The sequence below is a fragment of the Delphinapterus leucas genome, chromosome 10 (genome assembly GCF_059928025.1).
Source record: "Delphinapterus leucas isolate spDelLeu-1000000601 "Yukka" chromosome 10, BTC_Dleu_Yukka2, whole genome shotgun sequence".
Classification (NCBI taxonomy): Eukaryota; Metazoa; Chordata; class Mammalia; order Artiodactyla; family Monodontidae; genus Delphinapterus; species Delphinapterus leucas.
This window is the reverse complement of record NC_143138.1, coordinates 40,275,335-40,289,472: the sequence shown is the minus strand read 5'-3', so window position 1 is coordinate 40,289,472 and position 14,138 is coordinate 40,275,335. Positions and strand designations below refer to the sequence as shown.

At 60.6% G+C, this 14,138-nt stretch overlaps 2 protein-coding genes across 8 annotated transcripts; one reads left to right on the top strand and one right to left on the bottom strand.

The window, feature by feature from the left end:
* Window positions 1-1,792: 1,792 nt before the first annotated feature.
* On the top strand, window positions 1,793-9,754 carry HMGA1 (high mobility group AT-hook 1). Of its 5 annotated transcripts, none has more exons than XM_022581651.3 (6): window positions 1,794-1,914; window positions 2,158-2,271; window positions 5,454-5,632; window positions 7,487-7,570; window positions 8,220-8,270; window positions 9,588-9,754. In XM_022581651.3, exons 3-6 carry the CDS (start codon window positions 5,498-5,500, stop codon window positions 9,639-9,641), a joined length of 324 nt encoding a protein of 107 aa, XP_022437359.1. In that variant the 5' UTR covers window positions 1,794-1,914; window positions 2,158-2,271; window positions 5,454-5,497; the 3' UTR covers window positions 9,642-9,754. The 5 variants fall into 5 exon arrangements, with proteins under 5 accessions (XP_030615121.1, XP_022437359.1, XP_022437362.1 ...); XM_022581654.3 differs by having other exon boundaries at window positions 1,795-1,914; window positions 5,454-5,599; XM_089918866.1 differs by lacking the exon at window positions 1,794-1,914 and adding an exon at window positions 3,196-3,306.
* A 1,336-nt stretch (window positions 9,755-11,090) lies between these two features.
* On the bottom strand, window positions 11,091-13,704 carry SMIM29 (small integral membrane protein 29). Of its 3 annotated transcripts, XM_022581649.3 has the most exons (5): window positions 13,607-13,702; window positions 12,337-12,523; window positions 12,117-12,142; window positions 11,742-11,847; window positions 11,091-11,565 (listed from the first exon to the last, which is right to left on the bottom strand). In XM_022581649.3, the coding sequence occupies exons 2-5, from the start codon at window positions 12,445-12,447 to the stop codon at window positions 11,500-11,502; spliced, it is 309 nt and encodes a 102-aa protein (XP_022437357.1). In that variant the 5' UTR covers window positions 12,448-12,523; window positions 13,607-13,702; the 3' UTR covers window positions 11,091-11,499. The 3 variants fall into 3 exon arrangements, with proteins under 3 accessions (XP_022437357.1, XP_022437355.1, XP_022437356.1); XM_022581647.3 differs by having other exon boundaries at window positions 11,091-11,847; window positions 13,607-13,704; XM_022581648.3 differs by lacking the exon at window positions 13,607-13,702 and adding an exon at window positions 13,364-13,595 and having other exon boundaries at window positions 11,091-11,847.
* Window positions 13,705-14,138: the final 434 nt, after the last annotated feature.

Here is a 14,138-nt window from a genome sequence, read left to right as displayed (position 1 = left end):
TTGCTGGCAGGGGCTTGTGACCCAGGCAGGTAGGGTAAGGGCCTAAGGGTCGCTCTTCCACTCAACGCTGCAGAGGTTCTCGAGCTAGCAACTCAAGGCCCTCCAGCCAAACCTACTCGCGGCCTACTACGCGCGCGCTCTGCAGGCAGGGCACAAAGACGGAGGAAGCAGCGCGCCTTCCACCCCGCCCCAACCCCCGCTCCAGACAAAGGGGCAGGCCGCCCCTCCCCCAGCCTCGCCCTCGCGTTCCCCCTCCACCCTCCTCTCCCTTCAGGCCGCCCTTCGGTGACTTCCTCTCCCCTTCCGGGGCAGCCTGGGGACTTCTCAGAAACTACGTTCCACCTGGGCGCGCGGCGGGGAACCGGCGCGCTGGGGGCGCCCTCTCGGCCCACTCTTAGCCCCGGCCGGCCCTAGGCCCGCGCCCTCCTCTTTGAACCCACAGGATTGGCCCCCAGCGCCTTCCCGCCCTGGCGTCCCCGCCCCCACCCGGCCGAGCACGTGCTGCCCCCAGCCCGAGCGCCCGCCCAGCCCCGCTCCCCACCCCCACCGGAAACATTCCTGAAACATTCCTGAAACTAGGAGGCCCGGCCCCTCTGGTTCCCCACCCCGCCTCCACGCGGGACTCAGGGTTTTCCTGGCGTCCCCCTCCACCGCCGGCTCGCCCCCTGAGGAGGGGGCTGGGCCGGGGCCTCCAACGGCCAGGGAGGAAGAAGGGGAGCAAGGAAAAACATGAGTCACAGCCGTGTGTCACTGGGCCGCATTGCAATTCCCTGCACCACGGGAGGTGTGGAAGGCCGCCTCTGGGACCAGGGGCGGGGAGGTGCAGGCCCGGCCTGCAGGGCGCGCCTGACAGCGCCCTTTCTTCTCCCACCGCCCTCCCCGCCATCTTCCCACTTTGGCTTCCTTCTCGTTTGTACAAGTCTTTGTTGCGCCGGGCGTGGCGGGTACGGCGTGCGTAGATCCAGTTCCTGCCCTCAAAGTGCTTCCAGGCGACCACCGGCTAACGCTTTCTTATTTTTAAAAAAAGGCACAGCGGAAGGGGCCAGGGTACCACGAGGGATCGCTGGTCTCCAAAACACCATCCGGGTCACCTAAAGGAATGAACCCTCCCTCAGGTTTACCTGCAAAGGAGCCAATCGTTTGCCTCGCTTGAAGGCTGCACCTTGATTATGGTTCACTCGGGCCCATTAATAAATTTAAACCCTGGATTTCACAAGTTTCACGTTTGAATTTCACAAGACCTGCATTTCACCAGTCAGCCACACGCGGGTTGGGACCGAAATGCACATGCTGACACCTGTCCGCCCAGGGAAAATCTAGGAGCCGCGTACCTAGGTGAAGGGAGCGGCGGGTAGGCCGCGAAATTCTCCAACCGGCGCGTTTCTCTCCACCCCTGCCGCCCGCACGGACCCCCGCAAGCACCAACACCCGCCCACATCCACGCGCCCCGCCGGCGCCAAGCCCACACACCCGGAAGGCCCCAAGAGGTGACTCTCCCGGGGACCCCCATTCCATGCAGTAAGGACGCCCTCTCCCCGCCCGAAGAACTCCTTGGTGACCCCTCTAAACACCTCCCCACGTCTCCCGGCCGGGACTGTGGGAAGTGGGCCGTGGCCTCGGGTTCCCAGCCCAGGCCTCCCGCGCGCGCCCGCCCCCAGAAGCCCGACACCGCTCGCCCCTCCCCACACTCAACACCCACCCGCGCGGCGGCAGCGGCTGGCGGGCGGCCGCCCTTTTAAATCCCCGGGCTCATTTGCATGGCCCCGCCCCCTCAGTGACACGGCTGGCGCGGGCGGGCCCGTCCCCCCTGCCCCTGGGTCGCTCTTTTTAAGCTCCCCTGAGCCGGGGCTGCGCTTCTCTAATTGGGACTCCGAGCCCGGGCTATTTCTGGCCCTGGCGCGGCTCCAAGAAGGCGTGAGTTCGCGGCCCCTCCGGTGGCTCCTTTTTTTTTATATCTATCATTTAATTAAATTATTTATTTATTGAGGCCGCGCACGGGCCGTGCCTAGCTTCCTGCCCCTCGCCATCCTTCGGGGGAGGGGGAATATTTTTGTCCCCCCGCCTGGATGTGACATATAAATACCCCGCGGGGGCCTGGGCGGCGAGCACGCGGCGGCGGCGGTCTCTGAGCGCCTCTGCTCTCTCTCCCGGTTTCAGATCCGCATTTGCTACCAGCGGCGGCGGCGGCGGAGCCAGGCCGGTCCTCAGCGCCCAGCACCGTCGCTCCCGGCAGCCCGGAGCGCGCACCGCAGGCCGGCGGCCGAGCTCGCGGTGAGTCGTCCCCGGGGCCCGCGGCGGCGGCGGCGGAGGGGGGCGCCCGCGCCCCCGCTGCACGCCGCCCCTCCTGCAAGCAGCCCGGGGCTGCAGCGCGCGCCTCCGGCTTTATTCCCAGGCCGGGGCTGCGCGAGCCGCCGGCGGGGGAGGGCCGCGCGGCGCGGGGGCGGGCGGCGGGGCCCGGCGGCGCGGGGAGGGCACCGGCACCCCTTCCCCCGCGCTGCGGGTGCCCTGCGGGGGGCGGAGACCCGGGAAAAGCGCGCGGTGGGGGAGGGGGCGCGCTGCTGCGGCGAGCGCGAGTTGTGCACCCGGCGGAGCCCGGTGCACCTCGCGCGGCCGCCGCTCCCGCCCGAGCCCGAGCCCAGGCCTGGGTTGTGGGGGGCGGGGAGAGGAACGGGCTGCGGCGACAGGGGAGAGTGGGGGGCCGGGTGGCCCCTGCAGCCTGGGGAAGTTCTAGAAGTGAGGGGGATGGGCAGGAACCCCGCAATTCGGCCTTACTCCAGCTCGGCCTTTCTCCTGGCGCCCCTCCGCAGATGAGGCCGAATCGCCGGCCTGGGTTTGGGGCTTCACCCCGACCCCACCTCTGGCCCGGCCCGCGCCTCTTCAGCCCCCAGGGCCCGGCTTGCCTTCCGCCCCCACAAACTGGTTTCTCTGCTTTGCTGGGCTCTGTTGGAACTAGTTCCTTTGACTCCCCGTTTCAATTTTTTTTTCTGGGGCTTTATTTTGCGGGGAGGGCGCGGAGGGAGGTGGCCTTTCTTCCTCTCCCCCGCGCGCGCCAGGTTTCCTGCCCCAAGGCGGGCTTGGGTGCCCCCTCTGGCAGGAAGTGGGGCCGGGTGCACCCTCGTGGCGGTGCATGCGGTCGGGGTGCACCGGTTTCCCGCGCCTGCGAAAGCGGCCTGCGCCCCTCCCCCCGCGCTCTAGCCCCCAGTCCCGCCGGCCGACCTGCAACCGCCGGGCGCAGACACTTGCAGAGTCACCCTGGGCCCCGGGTCTGCAGCAGGGACGACAGGGACTTTACCAGCCCCCAGACGGGTAAGGAAAGTGGCGGGCTAGAAGGGTCGCCAGCAACCCACTCCATCCTGCTCGCCAACTTGCTCTGTGACCTTGGGCAACTCATCAGCCCTCTCTGGGCTACTATTTTGGGGAAAACAAGGTGGTTCCGGGATGATTTCCTCGAGTCATTCCTGCAGATTGCTTCAGCATTTGTGGAGCTCACACTGCGTGCACAGTGTGTGGAGGAGACAGGCTTGAGGCCTGAAAGGGCTTATTACCAACTGAAGGGTCGAAGCTGGACCCTAAACGTGGCTTCGCCAAGCCAGGCCTCTCTGATGTTCAGAAACAGGTGGAAGAGACAAGCATCTGTTAGTCTCACCAGAGAGGGCCTCAGGCCTTGCCTTCTCTGGAGTCCTGGATCTGGGGTTGGGGTGAGCGGATTAAAGGGTCCCCAGCAGCAAGAGGTGGGGGGAAACACCAGCGACACCCACCAGGATCCCCAGGCAGGCTGGCCCAGGCTTTATGGGATTAGGGGCTGGCTTTGCCCAACTGGAACCACCTCTCCGAGGGGGCCTCCAGCAAACCTCATGTGAGGTCAGCACTCATTTAGCTGATTAATTGTGATGTTTAGTTTTGAAAGGCGACCTGCGGTGTAATATAAGGTTCTAATCACTGTCTGCAATTACAGAGCAGGCCGAGCCACTAATGATGGAGCAGGATAAATCACCAACCACCTTGTTTAAAAGGGTCTTCAAGTCTGAAATATCGTAAAATGGAATAATTACCAAAGTCTCGCCGTCTGGGGCATTTCAGTACTTGAGGATCGGGGGCCTCAGGCCCTCTAATAATCACAAGTTTGCAAGAACAGTCTTTCCTCTCATTGGGTTAAAATTGGAAATTGTCTGAATCTGAAAAGGGGAAAGAAAGTCATTTTCAAACGTTCTAGTTCTCATTTTGATCTGGAATGAAGCTTTCTGTTGTTTAAGCGTTTTTAACTTTTACCTGGTTTCATCCTTGCCGCAGTCTGGAGAGGTAGGTGAGGCAGGTGCTTTATCATTATCCACATTTTATAAATTGAGGGGCTTTCAGAAGTGGAGCCACTTGGGCCCACCCTTTGCCGAGGGCAGCCAGGGATTGGTTATCAGGGAGGTGTGGAACCATAGGCCTCCCAGGACACGTCTCTATCTGTAACTTGGGGATAATAACGGGGAGGACAGGGATGGGGGTGCGAGGGCCCTCACTGTCCTTTCTCAGCCTCTGGAACAGACTCCCAAATACTCCTTGTAGAGGGGGGTTTCAGGTAAATTCTATATTAGTAGGGCTGATGAAGCCCAAACAGGCCTCTAAGGAGAGGGGAGATGCTAGAAAAGGACCAAGGAGCTTTTAGGATCAGCCCTGTTAGGGCTTCAGGGAGTCAGCTAGCATCTGTTACGTGGGGCCCTCTCAGTTGGACAAGTCCCTGCCCCTCACGTAAGGAGGCATCAAAGAGAAAGATCTCATCTGACTCCAGGTGGGTGGGGGCAGGCAAGGGGGAAGAGGAGACTCACCTTTCAGCTTTGGGTTTCTTTTCCTCCTCCCACCTCACCCACTGCGGTTTTAACCCCCTTCACCCTTCTTCCCAAATCGTCCCCATCTTTGAACCCCCAAGGCTTTTACCCAGGGAGACAGCAGCGGAAAGAACTGGTGGGGCTCTGGCAGGTGGGCCAGGGATTGATGTCTATGGCTGCCAGATGCCCAGGGCTCATTCTCTGCTTACCTTTCCTCCCTTGTTCCCTGCGAGCTACCCAGGCTTGGTTTTCTCTTGAAGGGAAGGGGCAGTTTGGTGGAGGGAGGGGGCCTTGGCAGTGTGAGGACCCCCATCTCACCCACACCGTTGCCAGGGCGGCCTTACCCACAGGCAGGACTGGGCTGGCTGGGCTCTTGGGCCCCGGGCCCTGTGGGGCTGGCAGGACGACAAAGAGCCGTTCTGAAGAGGAGATAAGGAGTTGATTAGGCCCAACGGCCCAGCCCCGCCCTGTGGCTGCAAGCCGGGCTGAGCAGATGCCCCCATCGGCCCAGGTGGGAATCGCGGGGACCCCTGGGAGCAGGCAGTTACCTGCCGGGCATTTGGAGGGTGGGAGTGGTGAGGGGGTAGGAGGCGGCTAAAGCAAGAGGTTTTGTTTAAAACAACTTTTCCCGCCTCCCAGCATCCCAGCCGTCGCTCCTCCGCCTGCTCTGCCGACAAGGGAAGATGAGCGAGTCGAGCTCGAAGTCCAGCCAGCCCTTGGCCTCCAAGCAGGAAAAGGACGGCACTGAGAAGCGAGGGCGGGGCAGGCCGCGCAAGCAGCCTCCGGTGAGTCCCGGGACGGCGCTGGTAGGGAGTCAGGTGGGTGTCCAAACCTTTGCCTCGGTTTACCTCTTTGGGCTAGGGAGGTGCCAGGCGTCTTGGCAGGTGAAAGCAGGACTGGCAGGGCGCAGCGTCATTCCTGTACATGTGTGTTCTCCCCACACACCCGTGCACCCCACACATGCATCCCTGGTGCCTGAGAGTCTGGGAGAGAAGTGCAGCCCAAGGGAGCCCTGAGCCCGAGCCCGAAAGTCCAAGCCAGAAGTGACCCTGTAGTCACGCAGGCCAGTCAGTGCTTATACACTGTGGTAAACCACCCACCCTTTATTTCCAGTTCGTCGTGGACCAGTGCATTATGAAACAGTAAAGATGAATTGTAGAAACGTGAACATTTACATACGGAAGCCCAGCGTTTTTTGTTATTATATTCACTGCACGTGATAGTCTTCTGTTAATTTACTGTGAAATTTACTATGAAGGTTTCTAAATACTTACTGTACATTTCTGTAGTTCCTCATCCCAGGCCAGTAACAGTTTCTGGGCCAGCAACTGTTCACGGGCCTCCTTGAGTGGCCCTGGATTGGGCTTTGCCCCAGCTCTGTAAAAGGAAGTGGAAGCCCAAGAAGCTTAAAATGTTGGGGAGTTGGTGGCAGAGTGACTGAGAGCCTTGGTTCTGCCCCCTCACAAAGGTCCCGTGGGATTAAAAGGCCAGCCTGGCACTGTGGGCACCCCGGGGAGCTTGGCCAGTCAGGCTGTGGGGACCACCTGTTACATGGCGGAGATCTTGGGTTTCTCTCACAGAGGGGCATCTCTCCCCATGTAAGGGGCAGCTGTTGGTGAAGCCCCATTACTTCCCTTTCGTGGGGCAGAGGAGAGGAAAGCAGTTGAGGTCGATCCTTGCTCTTTACACATCAGGCAGCTTGTGTCCACCGGGCCCCGGGTGCCGCCCCCCATCTGTAGGTGGAGAGGCCTATACTGACCCTCAGGACCCGTGAGGAGTCTGACGGGTGGTGGAATTCAGCTGCCTCTTTCAGAGCCCACAGTTTGTGTGTGGGGAGCTCATCCTCTTAGTCTCGTTCCCTAGGCCCACCCCTGCCGCCTGTTAGCTTGTGGTCAGTGGGGGGGTCAGAGAAGGGGTGTTGGGTTACTGGACCACGAAGAGCCCCTAGGCAGCCGCCTTGGGAAACCATAGCTGACGTACCTTTGCTGCCCAGCTTCTATGCATTATGTAGCAGTTTTTTATTCTGTCTCGGGCTTATTAAAATTTCAGCGGCACCAGTGGGCAGGGATCTCTGGGGTTCCGAGATCTGGACATAACTCCTTCTCCCTAGGAGGCAGCCTGAAGGGAGTCTGGTTTGCAGGTAGAGGCTGTAGGTTCCCTCTAGGGGGAAGGGGGATCCTTTCCCCTCTTCTGCATCATCTGAGGGGGTGGGCAATGATCACAGCCCAGTGCTAGACACTTGTACATTTTTCATTTAGTTTTCGTGACACTCTACAAGGTAAGTCTTGTCACCATTTACAGATGAGGGAGACTGAGGCTCAAGCATTAAGTGTCTTGCCCGAGACCTTAGAGCTAGTCAGTGGCCGAGCTGGCATGAGGACAGAGCTGCCTAAGAGTGTCTTTCTGCCCCCGTGACACCCTTCCCAGAGGCCTTCTGGCCTCTTGTCATTTAGCTGTCATAGGGAAGCAAGGGGAGAGACTTTGCAAAAGATATTCAGACGGAGAACCTGAATCCCAAGGGCTGCCTGCCATGATTCCATGATTCCTGTGGATTCCAGAGTTGGAGGATGGCTTGCAGACTTAATTCTGCTGGGCTGGGGCAGAGGGCTCTGTCCTGAAAAGGGTGGGACAGGTGGCTTCTGTGTCCCTGACTGCCCTATCTGTCTTTGCAGAAGGAGCCCAGCGAAGTGCCAACGCCTAAGAGACCTCGGGGCCGACCGAAGGGGAGCAAAAACAAGGGTGCTGCCAAGACCCGGGTGAGGCTTGAGGAGGGCCCTCTCCCCACGACAGCAGCTATAGGAGGTCTGGGAAAGGGCTGGCTTGTCCTTATTCTTGGCACCCTCTTTTTCTCTGGCATATGGGGGATGATGTGTCTTTGCTAATTGAAGAGAGTGGGGCAGTGACTGAGGTCTCACTTCTGGGGCCTTGGTCCTGCCCAGGACACTGGGGAAATCGAGTCAGATGTCCCGCAGCTTTCCTGGTCTGGAGAGAGGCGAGTTAGGAGGAGCAAAGGGGCAGCTCCTGGGCTGAGAATGTCACCTTTTCTCCCGGAGGCCCCCCGGGCTCCTGAGGGAGTGGGGAGAAGCAGGGAAGGCCAGATCTACAGTGGCATCAGCCTTTCAGAGAAGTTGTTTTGTTTTTTATTTTATTTTTTCTAAGACACGACTCATATCCTCTGAGTCATGGGTGGAGGAGGGAGTTGGGGGCGTGTGTGTATGTTGGGGTGGGGGGGGCAGTGTGGCTGGCCAGTCATCACCAGCTGGACTCGGGTGGGCCTGCTGGGCTGAGAGTCCTGGGCTGCCCCAAGCAGAGGAAGGTAGTTCTGCCCCTCCCTGCTCTCCCTCACCATCCAGGGCACTGTCAGGAACATCTTTGACTTAGTGGATCTTTTCTCTGACCATCTAGAAAACCACCACAACTCCAGGGAGGAAACCAAGGGGCAGACCCAAAAAACTGGTAGGTGAACAGGTGGCGGCAGCTTGGCTCTTCTGGGGAGGCTGTTAAGAGTGGGAGATGCCCCCACCCTATGCCCGCATAGGAACATGGCTCTCCCTGACCTGCAGGGCCAGGAATGGTGAGACTTCATGTTTTACCCAGGCCCGGAGAGGGGAAGGGATTTGTCCAGGGCTTAGGGTTCCTGGCACCCAGCCCAGGGCTTTTAAAGGGCTGTGTCCATGAGACGTGAGGGGTCCCAGGTACAAACCAGACCAGACTCCCTGCGCTGCCCTACTGGGGGTGGTCCCTGTCTCTCCTTCCTCTGCTTTTAGAACAGACTCAGAACTTCTCGGGTGAACTTGGAGGTCAACTACTAGTGTTTCTCCTCCGCCGCCATTATAGAAACGAGAATGAAGAGGTTTAAGGAGCAGCAAAGGAGCTCAGGCCTTGGCAGGCGGGCGGGCGAGGGGGTCACGTTGGGTGGGGGTTGAGGTGCGATGCCGCAGGGAGCTACCTCCTCAGGGAGGCGCCGTCCATCTCTAGGCCCCAATAGCTGGTAATGGAAGTAGGCGGGTTGAGCCGGGAGATGCTTCCAGGGGGTCCACTGCAGCGAGGGCCCTTTACTGTCCCCAACCTGTCTTCCCTGAGGCGTTCATTCCTCGAGCCACCACCGGGTGAGGGGAGATCAGGGTGCTGGCTGGGCCCCAGGAGTGAGTAACAGGAAACAAGTTGTTTTGGAGTTTGTGCCTGGCACGGGGGCCCCGTGTGGTGTCCCGACATTCCCGCCCAGTGAGTGAGCCCCGGCCGCACACACTTCCCCTTCCTCCCCACCCTGGCCTGGGGTCAGCCCTTGGCCACTGCTCCGCAGCCCAGCAGCTGCCCCTGCAGGCCAAGGCCACTCGGTTCCCCTGCACCCACCAGGGGGGCTCATGCAGCCTCCAGCCACCCCTTCCCTTCTCATTTCCTCTCCCTGGCTGCCTCCTCTCCTCCCCTGCCCGAGAACCAATCACTTCCTCGCTTCCTCGAGCCCAGTGGTGCCCCGAGCTCTGCCAGGTACCCCTGCCATGGGCCTGGGGGCCAGGGGGCCAGGGGGCCTGGCTCTGTGTGAGAGCAGCATGTGTGTGTTTTTTTTTCCCTCCCTTTAAATTCTTCCTTTTTTATGAATGAAACTGGGCCGTGGAGGTTGCTGAGTCACCCACACACTCAGCCCTGACTCATCCCCCTTCTGGAGAGCCAGGGAGTGCGGGGAGGGGTTGGGGGCGAGCTTGGCCCCTGGGCGGTGGAGGAGGGAGGGGGACAGGCCTGGCATTCCTGCTGATGGCCCTGCCCACCCTGCAGGAGAAGGAGGAAGAGGAGGGCATCTCGCAGGAGTCCTCAGAGGAGGAGCAGTGACTGTGCCGCGCCGCCAGCTCCCTCACCGAGGAGCAGTTTCCTTCTGGGACTGGACAGCTCCGCTCCGCTCCCACTGCCCCCACCCCTTCCCCCAGGCTCTCGTGTCACCGCCACCCACCCGCGCCCTCACCACCACACTACACAGCACACCAGCCGCCGCCGCAGGGCCCCCGGGGGCCCGAGTCGGGAGCAGTTTCCTTTGATTTCAGGTCCCAGCGACCCCTGACCCACGCACCTGACTTCCCACTAAGCTGCTCCCGTGCTGCTGTATCCCCACTCCCTCAGCGTGGGGACCTTGCTGGCTGGGCTCTTGGTTTCGGGGTCCCTTCTAATCCCCGACTCTTCCCTCTGGCTTCCCATTAAGGGGCCTGGGAGGGCTCCCCTGGCCTTAAAAAGGGGCCCAAGCCCCATCTCATTCTGACATGCCCCACGCCCACTGTACTAGCGGCAGCAGGTGTGGCCACTGGAGAGGGGTGATTGGCCCCAGATGCCCCCAACCAAGCTGTGTCTCACCAGGGGTGGCTCACACGCCCTTTGCTTCCTTCCCACCTTGCCTAGTCCCTGCAGTAGGTTGGGCCGCCCCCTTGGGGGCACAGGAAGGCAGGCAGGAGGGGTTTAAGCCCCCTCCCCCCTCTAAGCAGGCTCCAATCTACCTTGCCCTCACCCTGGAATCCAGTGCAGTGATGAAAATGCAAAGTCACCTTTATCCAGGTGAGGCCCAGGAGGCCTGGGCTCCCGGTGGCAGCCACTTAAGGCGGGCTAGAGCCACTCCCTGTCCCTGTCTGCTTCCACTCTAGACCTCGGTTTCCCCTTCCTTCCCTCACTCGGGGCACTAATAACAAGGAGCTAGCCTTGCCCACTCCCATCCTTCTGCTCCTCCCCAACCCCCAAGGTTCTGGTTCCATCTTTCCTCTGTTCACAAACTACCTCTGGACAGTTGTGTTGTTTTTTGTTCAATGTTTCATTCTTAGACATCCGTCATTGCTGCTGCTACCAGCGCCAAATGTTCATCCTCATTGCCTCCTGTTCTGCCCACAGTCCCCTCCTCCAAGATGCTCTTAGGGGAAGGGGCCTGGGGCAAAGCAGGCTGGGTTACCGACTACCCCAGTCCCAGGGAAGGTGGGGCCCTGCCCCTAGGATGCTGCAGCAGAGTAAGGAGGGGGGCCTGTGTTGACCGTCGGGTGTAGGGGCCACCTTCTCCCCCTGTTCTGTCAGGGAGGAGGTAGCCATTATTTGTCCCAGCCTGGGGCCCCCACTCTGGTTTCCTATTTGCAGTTACTTGAATAAAAAAATATCCTTTTCTGGACTGAGTCTTTCTGTGATGGGTGCCTGGAATAGGGAAGGGTGGAAACCAAGGCTCTAGTGGGTGGGGGAGGAAGAAGAAAAAGCATTGGCGTCAGCTCCAGGGAAGGTAACTTAAGCCCCTCTTGAAGAAGTCAACTACACCCCTAGCCACAAAACGTTTTATTTACAAAATATATATACCGAATATTATACATTAGGCCCTGTCACCATGGGAACAGCTCCAAAGCCAAGTCAGGGAGGGCTAGAGAAAGGTGGTGCCTGTGGAAGGGCAAAGCTCCACCCTGTCTCCCAGCCACCCTTCCACCCCAGAAAGAAAAATTCCCATTAGCTCCTGGGAGTGGCTGGTAGGCTCAGCCCACAGAGGACTGAAGGCCTAGCAGGGAGTGAGGTGACAGTGGGGGCTGACTGCTATGCAGGGCTTAGGACTGGAGACAGATGGGAGGAGGAATGGAGACCCAGTACCCGGGAGGGGGAGCTGGGGGAAGCAGCAGGCTGCAGGGCCCTGGACATTCCAGGACCCCATGGTTCTGAAGAGCAGGGCAGGGGGCTCAAGTCATGTCTTGACATCCAGCAAGGGCATCCGCTTGTGCTGGTAGCCACTCTGCCAGCCATGGACCACCTGTAGGGGAGGAGACCCGCACCACAGGGCACAGTCCACAGCACAACTTGGGAGGAGGCACCCCACTAGCCACGGCCCACATGGGGAAGGCTGAGAGCAGAACCAGGCTCTGTCTTCAGGGGTATCAATAGAGCAGACCCACCTCTGCCGATTCTCGCTGTCCCCAGAGTGCTCACCTTGGGGTCTCCCACGTCAGAGAGTAGCTCCTGCTCAGCCTCGTGCAGCTCCTCAGCAGGGTCGTAGCTGTACACAGGGAGCAGGTGATGGCGAAGCCGGTCCACCCTGGGGAGCATGGGAGGGGGCTCAGCCCAGGGGACCCACTCCCCTTCTTCAGACACCTGACTGCCCTGTCTCTACTCCCCCTGGCAGGGGCACACTAGAGCTCTAACAAGACATGTCTGGGCAGGAAAACCTAACGGGAGTGTAGGGAATTTCAGGTTTGTGTCTGAATGGCTGAGGAGCATCTTACATGTATGCAGGGATCTCAGATCCTATGGGAAGAACTTTAAGCACAATTCGGGGGAGGTGGTGCGGGGGGCAGGGACACTCACCGCTTTTTCTTCTGGACATACATTACCTGTAACAGAGACACAGCACTGTGGAGGCCGCTGAGCCCAGGATGGCCCACAAGTGACAGGGGTTTACCTCCACACCCTCCTCTCCCGTAACAGCAGGACAGCTGAGATGCTGTGTGCAGGCTGGACCAGGCCCACCCAGCCCTGCCTTCGCAAAGGTGTGGGTATGTATGTATGTATGTGGGGGGTTCCTTACCACGGCCACCACCACCCCGACCAGGGTGATGAGGAAGAAGGGCCCCAACACATAGCCCACCATGGAGTCGCTGCTGGCCTGTGGGGCATTGGGCACTGTGGTGTTACTCATGACATCGGCAGCCAGAGGGCTGGGTAGTCAGCATGGGCAGTAGTACTGCCTCGGGAGGGCGCCTCCACTGGGCTCCCTGGGGAGGAGGAAGGAGGTTGTCAATTCCACCCAGGCTCCAGATTCCTCCCCAAGAGCTAGTAATATATGAAAACTTAGGTCAGGCACTGGGAAGAGGGATCTTCCAGGTCAATGTGCTGGGTTTAACCCTCCAGGGACTCTCAGCAAGTCCTGGGTGTAAACGGCACCAAAGGGAGGCCCAGACTCAGGGCCTGAGTCCTGCCCAGCTCCTATCCCCAAATCGGGGGGTGGGGGGTGGGTGGGGTTCAGCTCAGGTGCTGGCCAAACATTTGCAGATATCAATTCCTGAGGAGAGGTTAGATGTAGGTTCCCAGCTCCTGCCCCAACCTCCTGGGGTACTGGACTGCCAGCAGCTATCCAGTGGAGCAAAATGGGGATATTAGGTTAAAACATGAGGGTCCTGCATTGCAGCCTAGGGGTGAGGTGGGAGCATCTGAAGGAGACCATCTCGGCCCGGGTCCAGTGCCCACACTTCGGTCTATATAGGTCCTACGCCCTCTTTGTCCCTGGAGTCACGCCAGGCATAGCCTGGGCACCGTCTCCCCCATCGGTCTCATGTGCCAGGGTGGACACAAGTGGGCAGGGCTGGACTGCATCTGCGAGGTGATGTCACCGCCCCCTGGTCCCCACTCGGGGCTCCGCCCGGGTCCCTCCCCTCCTGGCCTGGAATGACAGAAGGAAGTGGAGAGGGTCAGCTCCCATGACAGATGCAAGGAGGCTGTCCACGGGTGGCTGCACGCAGATACACCCAGGTCCTTGACCCCGGTTCTCCTGGGCTTCTATCGGAGGGCAAGGTATGAACTACCCGTCCCGCTACCCGTGGGGGCTCCGGGCTTACCCAGTCGCATGCCCGTCCCATAGTAGAGGGGACATGCCGAGGTAGGGAGGGTGACAGGCCGTTCCTAGGATGCGGACCAGCAACGGAGAGCGGGAGGTAGTTCCCACGGCGCTGGGAGGCTCAGGCCAGGGGAAGGGAACTTAGGGGGAGCACAGAGGGGCCCGGGCATCCTGGCATCCCGACACCCCAAAGCGTGGACCTGTACCGGCGCTTTGCAGCCCATCCAACCCGGCCAAGCCTTACCTCCCGCCGATGCAGCCCGGAAAGGAACGCCCTCGGTTGGCTCCGGGGCCCCGGAAGAGCCGGCAGGCGCGTGATCAAAGGACCCGGGGAAATGGGCGGGGCCACAGTATCAGGGTGCAGCCAATCCGATGGCGGCAGGCAGAAGGCCCGGAGGCTTCGGGAGGGGCCAATCCGGAGGCCGGGGGTGCTGGCGGCGCCGAGCCGAGACGGCCTGGGCTGCAGGGTCCACCCTGTGACGGCAGGGGGCAGCCGAGGGCTGCGCAGCGGGGAGGGGCGGAGAGGGGAGGGGCGCGCGCGGCTTCCCGGCGTACCCCGGGGCGGACCCCTGCTACGCGGCCGCGCTTGGGAGCTCACATTCCAGGGAGAGGCCTGGCGTCCGCTTTACTCGCACTTCTGGTTGGAGCCCAGTCACGCTCTAACGTTTAGCCCAGGCCCCACAAGGCCTCCAAAGCCCCGCAAGGGCTTTGTTGAGCCCTCTAGACCTCCTAGCGGCGCAGACTGGCCCTCTGTGCAGTGGTCAGAGTGTGTAGGC

Bases quoted from the DNA above. Each gene is read 5' to 3' on its own strand.
- HMGA1 (XM_022581651.3), top strand. From the start codon at position 5,498: ATGAGCGAGTCGAGCTCGAAGTCCAGCCAGCCCTTGGCCTCCAAGCAG. The intron at 5,633-7,486 runs GTGGGTGTCCAA...CTGTCTTTGCAG, and splicing joins CGGCGCTGGTAGGGAGTCAG to AAGGAGCCCAGCGAAGTGCC. The intron at 7,571-8,219 runs GTGAGGCTTGAG...CTGACCATCTAG, and splicing joins AGGGTGCTGCCAAGACCCGG to AAAACCACCACAACTCCAGG.
- SMIM29 (XM_022581647.3), bottom strand. From the start codon at position 12,447: ATGAGTAACACCACAGTGCCCAATGCCCCACAGGCCAGCAGCGACTCC. The intron at 12,143-12,336 runs GTAAGGAACCCC...TCTCTGTTACAG, and splicing joins TCGGGGTGGTGGTGGCCGTG to GTAATGTATGTCCAGAAGAA. The intron at 11,848-12,116 runs GTGAGTGTCCCT...CATGCTCCCCAG, and splicing joins TATGTCCAGAAGAAAAAGCG to GGTGGACCGGCTTCGCCATC.